General features: G+C 47.5%; 2 protein-coding genes across 5 annotated transcripts; one reads left to right on the top strand and one right to left on the bottom strand.

Moving 5' to 3' along the window:
• The first annotated feature begins 592 nt into the window (after nt 1–592).
• On the top strand, nt 593–6,400 carry cdr2l (cerebellar degeneration-related protein 2-like). The gene is made up of 5 exons (XM_076023853.1): nt 593–741; nt 3,207–3,319; nt 3,439–3,587; nt 4,142–4,306; nt 5,029–6,400. The coding sequence occupies exons 1-5, from the start codon at nt 663–665 to the stop codon at nt 5,978–5,980; spliced, it is 1,458 nt and encodes a 485-aa protein (XP_075879968.1). The 5' UTR covers nt 593–662; the 3' UTR covers nt 5,981–6,400.
• A 1,765-nt stretch (nt 6,401–8,165) lies between these two features.
• On the bottom strand, nt 8,166–17,952 carry arhgdia (Rho GDP dissociation inhibitor (GDI) alpha). Of its 4 annotated transcripts, none has more exons than XM_076023851.1 (6): nt 17,805–17,952; nt 10,560–10,746; nt 9,791–9,880; nt 9,395–9,471; nt 9,241–9,304; nt 8,166–8,519 (listed from the first exon to the last, which is right to left on the bottom strand). In XM_076023851.1, exons 2-6 carry the CDS (start codon nt 10,741–10,743, stop codon nt 8,320–8,322), a joined length of 615 nt encoding a protein of 204 aa, XP_075879966.1. In that variant the 5' UTR covers nt 10,744–10,746; nt 17,805–17,952; the 3' UTR covers nt 8,166–8,319. The 4 variants fall into 4 exon arrangements, with proteins under 4 accessions (XP_075879966.1, XP_075879967.1, XP_075879963.1 ...); XM_076023852.1 differs by having other exon boundaries at nt 10,560–10,749; nt 17,805–17,920; XM_076023848.1 differs by lacking the exon at nt 17,805–17,952 and adding an exon at nt 13,341–13,394 and having other exon boundaries at nt 10,560–10,749.
• Nucleotides 17,953–18,213: the final 261 nt, after the last annotated feature.

Here is an 18,213-nt window from a genome sequence, read left to right as displayed (position 1 = left end):
GTTGACAAGATTATATGCATTAAGAACATCAGCTGACACTTTAATATTCTCGATTATGCCGGGAAGAATAGTCTCAAAATGGAGTGGCCCTTCATCTGCGATATCAGTATCAATAAGGTGAATACGTTGAGGCTTGTGGTTAAAAATGAAGGGTAGACGTGCAAGAAAGTCGTAATTTTTAAGGGAAAATTTGTGATTTGTTGTAGTGGGACAACGAGTTGTAATTTCTAGTCGGCCTTTGCTATTTCCGTTACTACCTGAATGCAACACCACTGGTCCACTGGGCGGACAACAGCAGCAGCAGCAGCAGCCTAGCAACCTGCACGTTCCCGGCTCCGCTGCACATCCTGTTAGGATGCTGCGAGCACAGCAAACCTCCTCAAATTCTCTTTCAGCGTCACTTCTTTTTTCTTTCTAAAAAATAATGATTAATTATTATTATTATTACTACTATCCATGACTCGCCCGATCGCTGCGGTTCAGCTTGTACTCGCTAATGGCTTCGGGACGCAGGTGCTGCGGTGACCAAATTGCCTGAAAGGGTTACAGCGTCGCCGAGGCTGCTGCCGCCGCCTGCGCTCCTTGTCACTTCCGGTGGAGCCTCTCGCCGGAGCGGATCGCATCTCCGGAGAGGAAGGAAAAAGAAAGTTCACCCCGGACCGATGCTTCGCGCCGGCAGGATGGAGGAGTTCGTCACTGAGGACGAGGAGCCGTGGTACGACCAGCGGGACCTGGAGCAAGGTGAGGCTTGACAGACAAGATAGATGGTTCCGAATCCTGGTGTTATTTTTTTTTCCCCCCACGCACGCCATTGTGCGAAGTGTGAAAACAACAAACCCAACGCCTCTGCATCCCGGAGCGGCTCTGACAGCCCTGGCCGTCGTTGTCATCTCCTCCTCAGTGGTGTTTCCCAGGCGCACACTGAACCGTTCTCACATCGCATTGCATCACATTGTTATTTGTGAGCTGTGTGTGGCTGCAGGCCAGAAAGATCATCTAATCTATAGGGGCATTATTTGAGGCTAATAATCGACAAAGTGGCTCAAATTCCAGCTGACTGAGTGTGTTCTGTTCATTACAAAGCAGCAAGAAGCAGTGATTGATGGGTGATTGAGTTGGCTTCGAGTTATTTCCAGCTGCGTGTGTGTGTGTGTGTCTGAGGCCAGCTGTGATGGATGGAAGCACAGAGGGTTGGGCGGTGTGTGTGTGTGTGTGAGAGAGAGTGTGTGTGAGAATGTGTTCCTCCTGCAGATCTGGTCAGCATCACCCCCCACCCCCCTCCCATGATTACCTGCTGACCCAGAGAACTAAATCAGCTTTGAGTCTCATCATCTCTCCAGTCAGAGCCAGGCAGGTGGACTCCAATGTAAGTGCGAGTGCAAGTGTGTGTGTGTGTGTGTGTGTGTGTGTGTGTGTGTGTGTGTGTGTGTGTGTGTGTGTGTGTGTTTGAGTAGCCACGCTGGCTGTATTTCATCTCAGCATTATTCAGCGCTGCGCTCGAAGCCATTAAGCCCCCCCCCCCCCAGTTGATCTGATTAGGGAGCCCCAGACTGGACCTCCTTAGCTGGGATCAGAGCTGCGGGGTCAGCCGGAGAGCTGTGATGCTCACCACTACAGCTTCTACATCGTCACAAACATTTTTTTTTTTATTATTATTCCCTCCCCTGGAATCACGCGGTTACGTAATGTCCCCGCCGCCAGATGTGGGATTTGGTGACCCCCCCCGCCTTGATTCATGAGCCTATTATCTGGCAAACATATGATGGCAGTCTGGGCAGATGGGGCCATGATGTCATCGTGCTCAGTGCTCTGCAGCTTCGCGACCCAACACGAGGGCTCGCGAACTGAAGAGTCATCCGTGAGGATGCACGAGCAGAGAGAGCAGCTTCGTGGCAAAACGGGCGTCTCTGTGTCGCGTTCAGTGGCCGCTGGTTTTAAAGTTCTCGTGCAAGATTCCCCTCACCTGTGTGAAACGTTTGAGGCGCGACAAGGCATTTCATCGCGTCAAGAAGATCTTGATTAACGGCTGTAATGTCAGACCTTCAAACTTACCAAAGGACGTGGTGCTTAAGTTTAAACGTTCGTGTGCACGGTGCAGTAGATTTTGCTGTGTTTTCTCAGCTTGCGAGGCTGACCGTTTCCCAACACATAATCATCATCCAAATGAACACAAGTATTTATACATTTTTATTTTTTGGATAATTAGTCATTCAAGGGCAGCTCGACTCGACCGGATTAAACTAAACAATAATTATATTTTACCTCAAAATACTATGGAAAAATATTTTTATTTTTTACATTGATTATTACAGAGTAAATGGAATCTAAGAGTTAAAAGGAAAAAAAAACAAACATTTGTTGCCACTTTTAAATTTCAGGAATAATTTATCGACTACTCATAAATCTTTTTTTTTTTTTTGCAGATTTTAGCTTCTTTCATGCAACGTTTCACTGGTGAAACTGCAGAATTACATAACCGCATCTCACGCACGTGAGGCTTCTCAGCGCTGAGCCTGACTCAGAGCCCCGGGTGAACACACACACACACACACACACACACACACACACACACACACACACACACACACACACACACACACACACACACACACACACACACACACACACACACACACGCTGTGGCTAATTAGCACCCGGCGGTTCCTCTCGGTGCTGTCGCTTGTGCGTTGCGAGGAGACAGGAAGTGGCACCAGCTCCCTGCTTTTCAAATGTGTCCGACAAGCTCGCTTGCAGCCAGCGGTGTCTTTTGAAGAGCTCGTATTTAAAAAACAAAAACAAAAAAAAAAACACGAGTTCCTGCTGTACGCGGGCACATCGGACTGCGTTTCCCAGCTCTAATGTGCGAACTTGAAATGACTCCACTGACTCGCACATGCGTATATGTGTGTGTGGCAGTGCCGCTCTCCGCGCCCGTCACTGTGTGTTGCATTCATGTCCAATAAAGGAAGTCAATGGCCCTCTGTTTACTCCGCTACTCCAGCACTGTTTTGCTGTGGGTGTGAGGTTGGGGGGGGGGGGGGGGGGTTAGCTTGGCTTTACACAGCCTGTTGGGGTTTCTCTCTCCCATCAAAAGCCATGATGATAAAAGAATAGAGCGAAAGCCACTCGTAGGTGGTCAAGCAGTTGGAGGGATGCAAGGACGGTGAGGAAATTGACATGAGTTCTCCCCTCTTGGCTCCTGTCAGATCTTCACCTGGCCGCAGAGCTCGGGAAAACCCTCCTGGAGCGCAACAAGGACCTGGAGGACTCCCTGCAGCACATGTACGTCAACAACGAGGAGCAGGTGCAAGAGATCGAGGTACGCCAGCGAGTTGAGAAACATCTCAGTAAAGAGATCTTGGATTGATTACAACCCATTTTTAATTTTAAAAAAATTCTCTCTCGCTCTCTCTTTCTCTCTCTCTCTCTCTCTCACAGTATCTGACCAAGCAGCTGGAGATGCTGAGGGAGGTGAACGAGCAGCACGCCAAGGTGTACGAGCAGCTGGACGTGACGGCCCGCGAGCTGGAGATCACCAACGAGAAGCTGGTGCTGGAGAGCAAGGCCTCGCAGCAGAAGATAGACAGGTGACGAAAAGCGCCGTCCTCGCGATGTCACAAAGGGCACCGATACCTCTCCCAGGCTAGTGACAACACGGCTGAGTGTCCTGAGATGGCACCGCGGCCACTCTGTGTTTCTCCTCCTCCGAACATGCAGGAGCGACAGCACGCCAACATCCATTTTACCAGGATGCTCAAGCCTGAGCTTTTTGCAGATGGCTGCAAACAGAGTGCTAAATATGCTAATATCTCTCCGGAGTCTATTTTTTTTGGATGGCTAATTGGTGCATTACCGCTCGAATGGTTTTCAAAATATTAGTTCAGAAAAACAAGTCTTCTATATATGTGGTTAACGGCCATTTGTTCACAGATGATGGCCTTGTACAAAACAACAATGCAAATTTTTTCAACTGCTAAACACGAAGTTTGGAACGATTCAAAGTCCAAAAGTGCTTCTCAATGGCCGCCTCTGTTCTGTCCTAATCTCTACTTTACGTTCCTGAGAGAGCAGCACGCAGAGCTAAAATCACCTCCATCGTGACATAATTCATGCTTAAGGACAAACCGGCGTGTGCGAACAGGTTAATGGGCACCATGCAGACCTTGCATGGTCAGGTGGACAGCCTGACCACTCGGGTGGAGGAGCTTCGCACCCTGGAGGAGCTGAGGGTCCGACGAGAACGGACCGAACGGCGCAAGACCATCCACTCCTTCCCCTGCCTCAAGGAGCTCTGCACCGCACCCAGGTCACCCGCTGCTCGCACTCTGCCACCTCACAGTCAGAGAAACACGCCTGCAAGCTTTGTCCATGATGGCCAGTGGGGTCAGTTTCACATTGCTTCAGAGTGAAAAGTAAAAAAAAAAAAAAAAAAAAAAAATGACTTGGAAGACGCAAAGATGCAGACCTTTCTGCTGTTAGCAGTAACGCTAGCGGTAGAAACACCGCCTCAGCTATGCTAACGTCTGAGAGAATTGCTTATTAGCTGGGTGAAAAAGTAAATAACTGAGGATTTTTTAAATGTTTTTTTAGCCATTTTTTTGAGAAAGTAAGAAATAATACAACAAAACTTTTTCATGAAATTAAAACAAATCCTACCCAGATTTTTGTGTAAACCCACATTATTCTATAAACATGCTAATCTCGAGACACGCTACACACAGTAATTGGCAAAAATAAAACTTTTACATTTTATCCAAGATAGTTTTGGTTCAGATTTGCACACTGAACTGGCATGGGGATTTTTTTTTTTCAAACGATGGTACACCTTGATTTAATTTGCTCTGATGGACTGTTAAACCTGGCCAACATGAGGAATATTTGTCTCTGTTTATGTCTCGTTTTCACCTTTTCACACAATTACATATTTTAGTACGAGTCGACGATCTGGAACCTGCGTGTGCTGTCAAACTTATATAAATATGAAAAAATACAAACAGCTCACCAGACGTTTCTTTCCACCACCACCAGGTACGAGGACGGCTTCCTGTTGGCCAACCCGGGGAGCGTGGACCTGGCCGAGGGCCAGCCGATGGACGAGGAGAACGAGCGGCTGCGGGGCGTGGCCTCGTCCCTGCGCGCCGCCATGGCGAGCGAGCGCTCCAGGCGCGAGCTGGCCGAGCGCGAGTGCGCCACCGTGCTGCACGAGTTCGAGCGGCTGGAGCAGCGCCTCCTGGGGGCCGAGGGCTGCCAGCTGCGGGTGCGCGAGCTGGAGGCCGAGCTGCTGGAGATGCAGCAGCTGCGCAGGTCCAGGGCGACCCTGCTGGGCGACGCCGAGGACGGCCTGGAGACGCTGCTCCGCGACGGGCCCGAGACCGACACCCCCGAGGAGATGGCGGGGGTCGGGCGCGAGGCGGCGGAGGGGGACGGGGAAGGCGGCCAGGAGGGGGCGCCGGTGAGGAAGAGCTGCAGCGACACGGCGCTCAACGCCATGTCGGCGCGCGACGCCTCGGGCCGGCGCCAGGGCAGCTACGCCCTGCACGCCAACGGCGTGCGCAAGCGCGGCATGTCCATCCTGCGCGAGGTGGACGAGCAGTACCACGCCCTGCTGGAGAAGTACGAGGAGCTGCTGGGCAAGTGCCGGCGCCACGAGGAGAGCCTGCGTCACGCCGAGGTGCAGACCTCCCGGCCCGTCTCCAGGGACCCGTCCGTCAAGGACTACTGCGTGGCCGGCGCCGGGCCCTCCGGGGCCGCGTCTGGGTCCGCGTCTGGGTCCGCTTCCGGGGGCGCCACGCCCACGCCGCCTCAGACGCCGTCCACGCCCGAGGCCCTGGAGGGCATCAGCAGGCAGGTGGAGCAGGTGGACAAGCGGCTGAGCCAGAACACGCCTGAGTACAAGGCGCTGTTCAAGGAGATCTTCTCGCGCCTGCAGAAGACCAAGAGCGAGGTGAACGCCGGCAAGGGCAGGAAGAGGAACAAGTGAGCGGCGAGAGACCCCCGACTCGTCTTCGACTTCTTCGTCATCCTCTTCCTCGGAAACCTCTCGGCCGGTGGAAGCTGCTCCCAAGCTGCCAAACGCTTCGTTTCAACAGGCGGCAAGTTGAAATCTGTCGGCGCCTTCGTGTGGACCGACCGGCGAAAGACTGTGGATGTCGTGCGTGCGGGTGTTGTGTTTGTATGTGGCGTGTACTGACAAGGAAATATTTTTTAATAATGCAAAACAAAAACGAAATAGTCGTGGCATAAATGATACTTGGAAGGAGAAAACGGGAGAATTTGAAGCATGACGTGTGACTGACTGCTCCTCACGACTGACTCTTGCCCTTGATTTTATTCTTTTTGCCTGTGCTAATAATAATAATGATAATAATAATAATAATAATAAAAAGTTCAACAGAAAGCTGATTTGTTGACTCGGGTGTTTCATGAGAACTCGGTTTGTGTGCTTTCTCACATCAGATTTGTCCTTGTGGTTTCTGAGGCCATCAAAGCCGTTTCTGTCTTGTGTCCATTCAAACTATTATTTCTTCTTCTACTTTTTAAGTGAAAAGCTTCCGCCATATTTTTGTTCGGTGCTCAGGGAGAAAAAAAAAATTGAGGTTAACTTTTGTGTCTGGGCCAGTTAAGAAAAAAAGAATCCCAACGAAAACACATTTGACTGTGAAAATTGAACTAAAAAGTAAAAATAGACAAAATAGAGTGTCGTTATTATGAATTCAAAAAGCGTGAAGTCTCAGATAAAATGTCAAAGATAATATATATGGTAGATAAATAGAATCTTTATCTACCAAAGATCCTATTTATCGACCAAATCTGATTCCGTGATGAATCATATCTGATTACGTTCTTAAAATATAGGTTTCTTATTCTTCTCACGGCCAGAAAATGGAACTTCCTCACGTGAGCAAACGCAGGAAGAGCAAACAAACAAACAAAAACAACAGGACACGCGGAGGCCCAGTCTGAACACTTTAATGTGATTACAGGAACCCAGTAAACTGCAGAGAACGAGCAGCACACAATGAGTCAAACCCAGTCGGTGAAGAGGAAGAGAGGCGGACGTTCACCCACAGAACCTGATGGAGTGCGTCGTCGTCGTCGTCGACGATGACAACAATAATGACAACAGCAACAACACACAGCGTGGACTCGGCGTCCCTGTGCTCGCGCCAAAGTCACTTTGCAGACGAAACTTTTTTTTTCTTTCTTTTTTTCTTGCCGCGTTGATGTGAGACAGCGACAGGAAGCGAGCGGCGGCGGTGGCGGCGAGTTCTCGCCTTTACATAGCGGGGAGGACAAGGGGCCAGCAGGGGGCGCTGGGTGACAAAGGAAAAAGAAAATACTAACCCCCGATAACATGGAACCGTGTGTAAAGTCGACACCCCTGAAAAGTCGCCTCCCACAAATCAAAGATGTTAAAACGTCCGTTGTAACGATGTCCGTGTCTGACAAGAACTTCTGTCTGAACTTCTGCTGCTGCTGGTGGTGACAGACGAAGGCTGAACTGGTTTTGTCTGTGGTTCCCCACGGTTCATTTTTTTTAAGGCCACGTGGCTGCTAAACAAAAACAAAACAAACGAACAAAAAAACACGTCGACGAGGAGAGCGAGCAGCCGCTGCATCCGGAGGTGGACGAAAAGTTAACTTTCGACACCTCCGCTTTTCTCTCTCTCTCTCTCTCTTTTTTTTTTTTTTTTTAAACGCGAGATATTTTTTTTTTTATGATGGCCGGGTTCGTTTCTATCAACGAAACGCGCTGGTGTTGAAATCACGGAAATACTGCTTCCTGTACGATTTTTTGTGATTTTTGCAAAAAAACAAACAAACACAACAACAACAACAAAACTAAAATTAACAAAAACTAAAAAAAAAGGCAGATAGCGGTACTCGTACAAAAAGAAGAAGAGGGAAATGCAAGAGTGGAAAAGGATGAAGGAGAGGTGGAGCGGACAGGAAGTTGCGGTTTATCATCATCATCAGGAGGTGCTTGGGCTTTTTTTTTTTTTCTTCCTTTTGAATCGTTTCGGTCAAGCAGAACTGTGAAATTTGGATTGCGCACCGTTTGCCCTTTCCATATTTATATACATATTTATATATTTGTATTGTTAAGATTTAATACTTTGAGGAGAGACAAATGAAGCGTCGACGACAACAACGATGGAATGATGAAGTGATTGGAATTTCAAAAGACGAGCTGCGAGTGGACGGAGAGAGCAAAAAAAGAGGAGTGAAAAGATGAGAGAGAGAGGGAGGAGGTGAGCTGCGGGAGGCGACGGGCCAAAAAAAAAAAAAAAGAGAAAAAAAAGAAGGAGAAGAACGAAATCAATCTTTCCAGTCTTTCTTGATGGCGAGGCTCCACTCCCAGGACAGGTGATTGTTGTCGTCGTCGTCCGTGAACTTGGACTTGACCATGTAGGTGCCGCGGGCCAGCATGCCCTTGGGGGCTTCCTCCACGACCGTCAGGTACTCGTGCTCCTCGGCCCTGGGGCCGTAGCTCCCCACCATGTACTGCGACTTGTCCACTGCGGGGGAGGGGGGAGAGGGTCGTTTAGTCGGGAAGGCCTCCCAGTTTTGAGGACGACGCGTTTGAGCTTTTTCGGTAGCTACGGCGGAGGGACAAAAGTATTTGGACACGCAGTGTGTTTGTGATGCGTTGCGTCACTCTGAGGGCAATTCCAGTGCAGTTTCCTGGAACTGTTCCGTCCAGGTCCAAACTGGATGTTTCAGGGCAAGTGTGAGAAATGTTTATTATTATGATTATTATTATTCTTCCAGGCCTGGGACTTTTCTGTGTGGAGTTTCCATGTTGTCCCTGTGTCTGCGTGGGTTCTCTCCGGGACTGTCAGAAGACTTTTATTTTTCTTTTAGCTTTGCCCTGTGTGCTCAACACTGCATCGTAAGCGACACACCGACTGAGAGAAACAACCTCTTGTGGTATGTTTTTTATTTTATTTTCTGTTAGTATTTTGCATTATGTTAATTATGACTGAGGCCACCATTTCAGTATTGTATTTTTCCATTGGACTCAGAGCCCTGTCAGCCCACTGCTAGCTGACCTCTAATAATTCACTCTTTTTGTCTTTGGTAAATCTCCGACGTTTACATGGTAAAAGTCAGTTTGAGTGTTTAGGTCTGTTGATAAATTAGTGACGTTAATGGCACGTTCAGCTGTTGGCTCCCTTTGAACGGAGTTTCGTCACATTTTAGCTGAAATGGAAATATGAAATAAAGTCATCGACTTACCTCGGACAGTTTTCCTGAACAAGTTCTGAAAGTATTTCAGGCCCGACACGATTTCCCTGTTGACCTGCAAATGGGCACGTTCGTCGTCAGTGTTGGTTCCCCACCTCCAGCAAAAGCAGCATTACGGACTCCGACACGGAGCGAGCTCCCTCACCTTGAAGTTGATCTTCATTCTGTAGTCCACTCCCTCCTTCAGCGTGAACGGGGTCTTCTTGAAGTTCTCCAGGTCTCCTGCAGTGTGGCATTGTCGTCCAATTTTAAACCAGTGGTAGTAACATTCATGACCACCAGGAGGCAGTGTATGTCCCGTTTAGATTGGGCAGAGTGAGAGAAGGCAGGGACATCGAATAATAATACCATAAATGATGTCATGTCAACAGAGAGGCATTGTAACCAGCAGGTTGTTGGTTTTAAATCTACACAAACAGGCTTTTCAAGGAAGCGAGAAGCAATCGGCTACCTTATGCATTTCTCTATGTGACGTAAAACTAGTGCACACAAAGAAAAACTAGGAAAAAAAAACCCTAATGTCATGTGATGCTGAACCCACCTGTCAGGTCGAGAACCAGCGGATTCGGAGCCGACTCACAAATCAGAGTCATCCGTGTCACCTGGACGTTGGGGATGCTGGGATCGATGTCTGGGGAGGGAGAGAGGGTGGGGTTATAAAAATAGAGGTCACGTCACACCAAATGCGGAAGGACCGTTTGCTTGACAACTTTCACTGAAGACTCATTGGTAGCGTCATAGGTCTGCTCGATCCAATTCGTAACCACATTCTTTTTGCAGCTCCGAGGCTGAAACCGGCACGACGGCTCAATGAGAAATCATTTCCGGTTAGGTTTTTTATCCCCCCTCGATGCAATCCGAAATTTATCGCAAAACTAAGTATTGAACAATATTCACTGGCGAGATAACAGCAGTGGAGATTATCTGTCATGTCCTGATCAGAAAACACTGGGATTCTCCGTTGACAGGACTTCTGTCCGTCAACAGCTGCGTTTCCATGACAGTTTTTCCCAAAATAAAAGCGATAATTGTAAAATTTCTACAAAGTAAAATTGCCAGCTTAAACAAAGTGTTTAAAAACAAAAACAACCCCAGAACAAAACAAAACAAATGTGACTTTAAAGTTCACTTTGTCATTTGCCAAATAAAAATAACAATCCGGGAGCGTCTGATTTGCACTTTTCTTTTTGGTCCAACTCTTCAAACTACATAGATTTTTATTGTCCATTTTACCCATTTCATTCTCTCTCTGTATGAAACTATTCTGCAGGTGTTGACGTGCCAACAGTCGCTGGGCGCGGACCACTCACTTGCCACGGTGGACCCCAGGAGCGTCTCCTTGTACTTGCGCAGGCTCTCGTCATCCTGGTCCAGCTTCTGGATCTCCTCGAGGGTCTTCTGGGCCGGGGCTTTGTAGTTGACGGGGGTGTCGGTCTCCTCGACGGACGCCGCCAGCTCCGCCAGCTGCTCTGGTGTCGGCTCCTGCTCTGCCATTTTCTGCTGATGGGGGGGGGGGGGGTGTTGGGAGGGAGGGAGAGAACGGTTAACAATGGTTGCGGCGTTGGGGGTGGGGGGCGCAACAGACCACTTCCTCTTTTTATGATTAACTCTGCTTTAATGAAGTCTCAGCAGCGTGCGGCGCCCTGATTAGACATCTGGCTGTTGGGTAATTGTGACTGATTACTTAACCAGGCGGTGAACTCTGACCTCTGACCATAAATGAAACCAACACTGGTGCATTTAGGGTGAATCACAGTGGGATTTGCTCTAATTCTTTGTAAAATAAAATAAAATAAAAGTTAGCTACACAAAAAAACTTACTGGGAACTGTCGCAAGAAGCTGTGGACTCTTTTTTTTTTTTGTACATTGAACAATGTGACATTGTGGCATTTTTGCCTCGATGACGTAACAGGTGTTTGGGCGGCGGGAGGGGTGGGCAGCTGAGATGAACAACTGCCAGTACTGCAATATCTCCATTTGCAAGATATCGCAGGGAAGAGCAGTATACAACACTTTCAACGTGTGACTTTTGCATATTATCTAATTTACAATATGTAAATGCACTACCGGTCAAAAGTTTGGACACACCCTGTGAATGTAATGTCTTTTCTTTCATTCCCATGACTATTGACGTTGCAGTTTCTCACTGAAGGCATCAAAACTACGTAAGAACACACGGAATTATGGAGGAAACAAAAGTGTATAAAACAAACAAACTGAAAACACGTTTTATATTTACATTTTTCAAAATACCCACCTCTCATAAAAAGCATATTTTCTGCAGTGCAGAAAATACGAAAGACAAAGAAGAAACATTCCTTTAGATAGTGTGTCCAAACTTTTGACTGGTAGTGTATATTATATTATTATATAAATATAATAATATTGTAAGTGCAAACAGTGCCCTCTCACGCTGTTGAGCAGGTGATTCTGATCGGAGGTCTGACGGCAGACATCAGCTAACCTAGCTAACGTTGCTAGGTTCGACCGGCTGTTGTGACGCTGCAGCCACAAGCGATTTGCCAAATGGGAAGCTAATGCAAAACTGGGAAATGACAACACTGCCAGACTAGGATAATCTTGATTTTTTTTTTTTTTTAAATCGGAATACAAAACAATGCGGCGCAACACCGTTGCTTATATTAAAAAAATGTGACGTCGGTTGTTAAAGTGTATTTGCCGCTTGCTGTGAGCAGCAAAGTTGACCGAAACAAAGTCTTAACTGGCCTCGTTCATAAGGCTGAAGGTGTTTCAATACGGCTGCGCCTATGCATGGTTTTCGGAACCAACAACCTCTCGAACAAGCAGAGCGATCATAATGGGCAGTCGGTGTTGAAACCTTAGAGAAACGTCTCTAAAAACTTAAAAACAGGGAATATTTATGGACTTGCGTCTAAACTCGACTCGAGGAACAGTTAACGTGACCTGAAACACTCTCAATATGATCGGTCTTAATCTTAAGTGGGAACCGATAGAACTCAGTCAGCAAACAGGTGACCGTGAACTGTGTGGAGTCACGTTACTTTCACACAAGTAGTTCTGCCCTGAATCCTTCATTCACCCTTTTCCATTTGAACGGTTTCGTGTCAAGAGAACTTCCCGTTTTTATTTTTTCGTTGCAATTTAAAACCAGCATGCAGCCCAAATAAAGTAAGTCTTCCCGTCGAGTTCTGCATGTCAGTTACGAGAAGTCAGCAGAACAGAAAATTTAACTTAAAGTTTCCCGGAAGTGTGTAATATTTGGAAATTACCAAGAAGAAACAGCGACACCGAGTGGTTACATTTCAGATCGCAGCGTCTTTCACGCTCCCTCCTCTCCCCGTGAAATACGGTGGCCTGCGCACCCAAACCTGGATACCTCATCCACCTTCTTCTTCGCTGGTTAATTTGAAGACGTGAGCAGTCACCCTAATTACGAAACAAAAATATTGCGTGGTCTGGATTGTCCACACCAGGCTTCCTTATATGGCAGAGCAAGATGGCAGCTAATTGGGAGCAAGACCCTTGCTATATGCATGTTCTTATAAATAAATGAGAAAAGTGTCGGGAAAACAAATTACATTCATTGTACTGCGATTACACACTTTTATTATTACTTTACGCTAACGACAAACTCCCGAGTGCTAGTCACATGGCCCATGTCTACTACACCCACAGCCGTCATAAATCAGTGCAGGGAAAGTCAACGAGTCGGGTGATGAACAAACACACACCGCACACCTCCGACAGTTGCAACGCGAGGCAACGCAACAGGCGTGTTCAGTCACGCCGCCTTGTGACCTCCGGGGGCCGCTCTGCGTTCTCTTGTGTTCAACACGCACAGCAGTCTGGCATTGGCCACGCAGGAAGTGAGAACAGAAAACGCCCCCCCATCATCCCCGGTCCCCCCCCCCACGACAAAACAGGGCCTCACCGCATCAATAAAAGCACAAATTCCTCCTGAGCTAATCCCCGCTTGGCTGTGTGTCAGAGGGGGAGAGGAACAACACAACACAGCCACAATGCAGTCAAACCAGATAACGCAGCCGTGCCAAATCGCTCTTGGAGTTTACGGGAGCGGGGGGTTTCAAAATAAAAGTTGTTTTCTCACTTCCTCAACCGTGTTCTTGCCATTCCCGCCGTCTCCCATGGTGACCACGACGGCACAGGAGGAAGTCCGATGAGAAAATAGCGTCGTCGGGCGCGGCGGTGCGTTTGAAGGAAGCGTGTCGCATCACGACGATGGGCCTCCGTGCTCAAAACACCCGGGCCTCTAATGTGCGGCCGCTTCTGCTTGTTCAAAGAGTCTGGCGGAACACAGAACGCACCTAAAGGCCCCTATGAAGCGCTCGAGATTTGACGCCGGCGTCGACTGAGCGCGGGGAAAAGGGAAGTTGAAAGAAGATCTGTCAATAGACCGCGGGTAGCGTAGCAAGGCTAGGGAAGTTAGCGAGAGAGGAGATCAGGGTTCTGCAATGATTTCACTGTCGTACAGTTCAACGGTTCAAAATGGCCACGAAAAAAACCCAACTTAATTTCTTTCCAGCTGGTTTAAAGCGGGTTTGCCTCAGGCTTTCCTGACTCGCTCTGCAGGCCTGCCTGCGCAGGGAACTAAAGCCTAAAAAGTAAGAAAAAAAAATCTAGAACACTGTCAGACGTGAGCCAACGCCTCCGGTGCTTTATTGCGCACCGTGTTCAAAGTTCAGCCGTTGCTTCATGGACGCAAGACTGCGCCGCAAGTCTTTTTATTAACCAAACCGACGGGAGCGCTTCCACAGTGGAGTTCTTCTCAAAGTATTCTGGTACTGTGACATTCTGATATTGTGATACTTCTGGGAGGACAGCAACAGATGTCTGGACACTTGGCAGCTTCAAAAATTGCTGATTCACTCTTCGCAAAAATAACTTACTTCCTTTCCAGAACTCACACATTCCACTGGCAGAGGCCACGAATTAGGCATTGTTTGTGGGTTATACAATGTCTGCATGCAGGCCACGTCCCTCCGCGATCCATTTAAAGCGAGAATGGGCCTGTTGATTCGGCAAATAAAAGGGCTTACGCACGGCGCGCAAAATGGATTAGTTTTAACAAAATTTGCCCCAGCGCCTTCATAACGATGCACATTCTTTCTGGCCAGCCCTGCACAAACAATGTGGTCTGACTGGCAACGCGCACCGGGGCCGCGGCTGAAAAGGGCCGTGTCATTGTTTGGGCCGTGATGTCACGCGAATCAACGCTGGACGTGAACCCTCGGCTCCGGGGTCCGGAGCTTCCAAACGCACTCCGTCCTGCTTGGGCTGCTTTCTTCGCAGCAGGATAAGCTCATCGATCGAGCGGGATAAGCGGCAAACAGGCAAACAAACAAACAAACACACACTTGGCCTGACTGCGGGTTCAGATTAGACCTGTTCCTTAGCAACACGGCAGCACCAGTTAAGATTACGGACGGCGGGATTACGGCTAGCGGCGAGGCCTTCGCGGGACGAGAGAGAGAGAGAGAGAGAGAGAGCCAAGAGCATTTAGCGGTGTCGATGGTGAGGCGTCAAGAGGATTTGGCCTGACAGTGGCCATTAGAGGCACTGAAACTTGAACCTGAGGCGGCTTATGAACAAAGTTCAGGGAGGACAGGGAATCCCTTCGGGAGGAGACGGCCCCTGTGAAGTGGGCGACTCAAACGCTAGCGGGGAGAGAGACATTTAGCGGGAACGTTTAGGGCGGCCCTCTGAAGTTCAAAAGCAGTTTTGAAGGTTGGGTTTTTAGAAGCGACCTCACCTCGTGGCGAGCGCAACCAGACAACATGATCCGCGATATAAATAAAGGCACGACACTGGTGAAGAACTAACTCGAGCTAAGAACGCGGACGCTTTTACTTCAGCAGAACGCTAACCTGGCAAGAAAGCTGGATAACTGTTGTGAAATCCATCTTATCTTGTCAGCTCCGGTCTTCAGTGAACAATCCCGACCACAACTGAGAGCCTCATGGATAAACGCAGAAACAGTGTCGTGAAACAAAGAGCCAGTCTCAGCACTTCCTAGGTTTCACACACGCAAACGGGTTCCCACATAACCAAGTGGATGTGAAAAGCAACAAACCTGAACTCTGCTAAAAAGGCAACCCTTCCTCCCAGACCCTGGTGTTGTTCACCAAAAGTGAGGATTGGCGGCCACACGGAGTTGACATTTAGCTCCAGGCTCCAGGATACCATACCTCCCACGCATCTGTTGGCTTCTTTCATCTCCGTCTGTCCTTTTACCAAATCTCTTTCATTCATAGGATGTGACTTTGTTTCATTGCCTCCTTGATAGGACTTCACCGGGAAGATAAAACTGATTGTTTTGCAAAGGAGTAATCCAAAGCCAACATATTTTGGTCTTAGTAACGCTGCATCACTTCAGATTCTCATGTGTGAATGTTGGTCAGCGTTCAGGCGCAAATTGAATGCAGATACTTCAACCTGTCAAAACCGTTCGGACAGTTTCTGTTTAAAGCAGCAATGTGGATCTTTATCCATCAGCAAAATAAAAATACAATAAAATCTGCTTTATATAGATACAAACCCTTTCTGCTTATGACATATTGACAAAAAAACAAACAAAACAGTCACACTGCCACCACCAAGCCTTTCCTGGCTGCCAAGTATGTACTGCACACTTCCTTTCTCAGTCAAGTGCTCGATGATTCATAAGACGCCGAGCGCAAAACCACATGCAGCAAAGACGAGGCACAGCTCAAACTTCCTACGGGGCTGCAAGACTATCAACTAGTCAATCAAGAGCGACAACGCACTGATATATTATGAAAAAAGCGCCAGGGTAGTGACGAGGACATGCACTCGTCTGTAAAAATGAATCTGCTGCTCGCAAGCAAGTTTAGGTGTAGTGCTTAACATACCAAGGCTTTGAGGAAGTGTAACGCCAAGTGCTCTCTGCACGGCCTGAAGCAACACAGAGGAAGTCAACCTCAACAGAAACCAAGTCGAGTGCGAAAGACGGCGCATGCATGCTACTGCACGAGAACCTGCAGAGGAAGCCGCCAGTGTTCGGTCGTGTCCAAAGTATGGCTTGTGTCGAATATTTATTCAAAGACCACCACGACAGATCGTTATCTGCGAAAATGCCCAGTGTGTGCCGAAAAAAGGTGGGCGTTTCTGAACAGAAAACGAGCACTGTGAGAGAAGAAGAAACGGCGGCGTTTGCCAGGAAGAAGTAGAACAAATAGGAAGCTTTAAAAATAGCCGGTGAAAAATCCCTGCGCGTAGCAGCAGGAAGCCGCGAGTGAATGGGCTCGCCAAGGTGCCAGCTGAAAGGTCAGAGCTTATTACCCTGGCTCCACGGGAGTTTCAGTGGCAGGACCACATTATAGCTCGCCTCGCTGGGCAACACCTCCGGTGAAGGCCACCAACGGCTTTGAACGTAGAAGTACAGTTAATACAACAGTTTTGCTCGGAGGATCCGACAGGTGGTATAATGACGTTTCACGGAAAATTGAACACATTTGCAACAATGCCTTTAAAAAAAAATAATAATAATAAAATATTTTTTTATTTTTAAAAGATCACCGTCTCCAAACATCTGCCCTCCTTCATGCCGCTAAAAGGTGTCTCTGACTACCTTTTAAGGTCAAAGAGCACCAGTTCCTGTCAGAGTAGAGACCGTTTGAAAAGACAGGCGAAACCTTGCAGCAAACTCCCTTTGAAATCTGCACCTTTTTTTTTTTTAGTTTAGAGCAGAACTTTTGACCTCACCAGCGGCTGCACCTGAACGATGATTGACATTATGAATCAGGATATTTAGGACAAATTACAGCGCACACATCTGAACTCAATTCTTCATTCCGACCAAATCAAAGTAAACGTTGAACAAGTAAAATATAACCAAAACGTTTATCATGTTAAAAGTGGGGAGGAAAAAAAAAAAAAAAAACAAAAACAAAACTCCAGTCCTCCAATTATTTGTTCTTTCTTTTCCGGAAGTCAACGACGGACTCACGACTGCTGAATCTAGCGTAAAGCAACTAAGGCGGGGAGCCGCCTGGACGTGGCTGTCACTAGACGCGAATTTGGTGTCAGCGGTTACGGATGTACAGTTTCTGTATAAAGCCTTACATACGAACAAACAGACAAAAGAGATAGGGACGACGTTGAGACGTGTACCAATTCAAAATCTTGCCAGATGCCGGAAACGACGGCAAACTGTTCCTCATGTAACTCAACCCTTCAGCCCAGTTTCAACACCGGAAACGAACGACTAAAAATTGCTTATTCCCCCCGTCGCACAACTACAAATCACTTGGAAATGCATAGACGAATTAAAGTGTGCCTGAACGACATCTACGACAAGAAAGCGTGACTTCAATCACAAAAAGAGGCTTCGTCCAGAATTGAGTAAAGTTGCTCCCCTAAAAACGAAGTCCTCTGAGAAACTCGGGAGAGGTTTCATTTACTTCCTTGTCACTTTTTTTTTTTTTTTTTTTTTTAAACATACCTGCAACACATTGGTAACTTATATCTACATTTTACCCCCTGAAAGCAAAAAAGGTATATAATCCAGTATTTTTTTTTTATCTTCTCTTACCGTTCAACCGCTCAGAAACGGGTACAGGCTCACTTAACGCTGAGGAGAGAATGAAGTAAGGCGGCAGAGGAAAATCTAAGTTAACGGTGTCACATACAGGACAGCTTCCGGTTCATTACCTTCAGAATAAAAGCATCCAGGTCCATCAATTTTCTGTTGCCGCTTCACCCTGGAGCTGATCCCAGCTGCCATTGGGCCAAAGCAGGATACACCACACTCGTTGTAACGTGTTAAATCCCGACAAAAAAAAAGTAGTCGAGGAAAAACACATTGGATTTAGTTTGCTGTATTTTGTATATAAATGAAATGAAATAATCTTTGTCTTCCAGACAAACTTTTCCACATAGGACCACAACATAGAATAGAAAAAGTGCCTCCTCACAGGGTTAAAACAATATTATTTTTAACT

Source organism: Nelusetta ayraudi, unplaced genomic scaffold (genome assembly GCF_046127955.1).
Source record: "Nelusetta ayraudi isolate G7.1 ecotype Tasmania unplaced genomic scaffold, CSIRO-AGI_Nayr_v1 ptg000016l, whole genome shotgun sequence".
Lineage (NCBI taxonomy): Eukaryota > Metazoa > Chordata > Actinopteri > Tetraodontiformes > Monacanthidae > Nelusetta > Nelusetta ayraudi.
The sequence above is the reverse complement of the archived record's forward strand: the minus strand, read 5'-3'. Positions and strand labels throughout refer to the sequence as shown.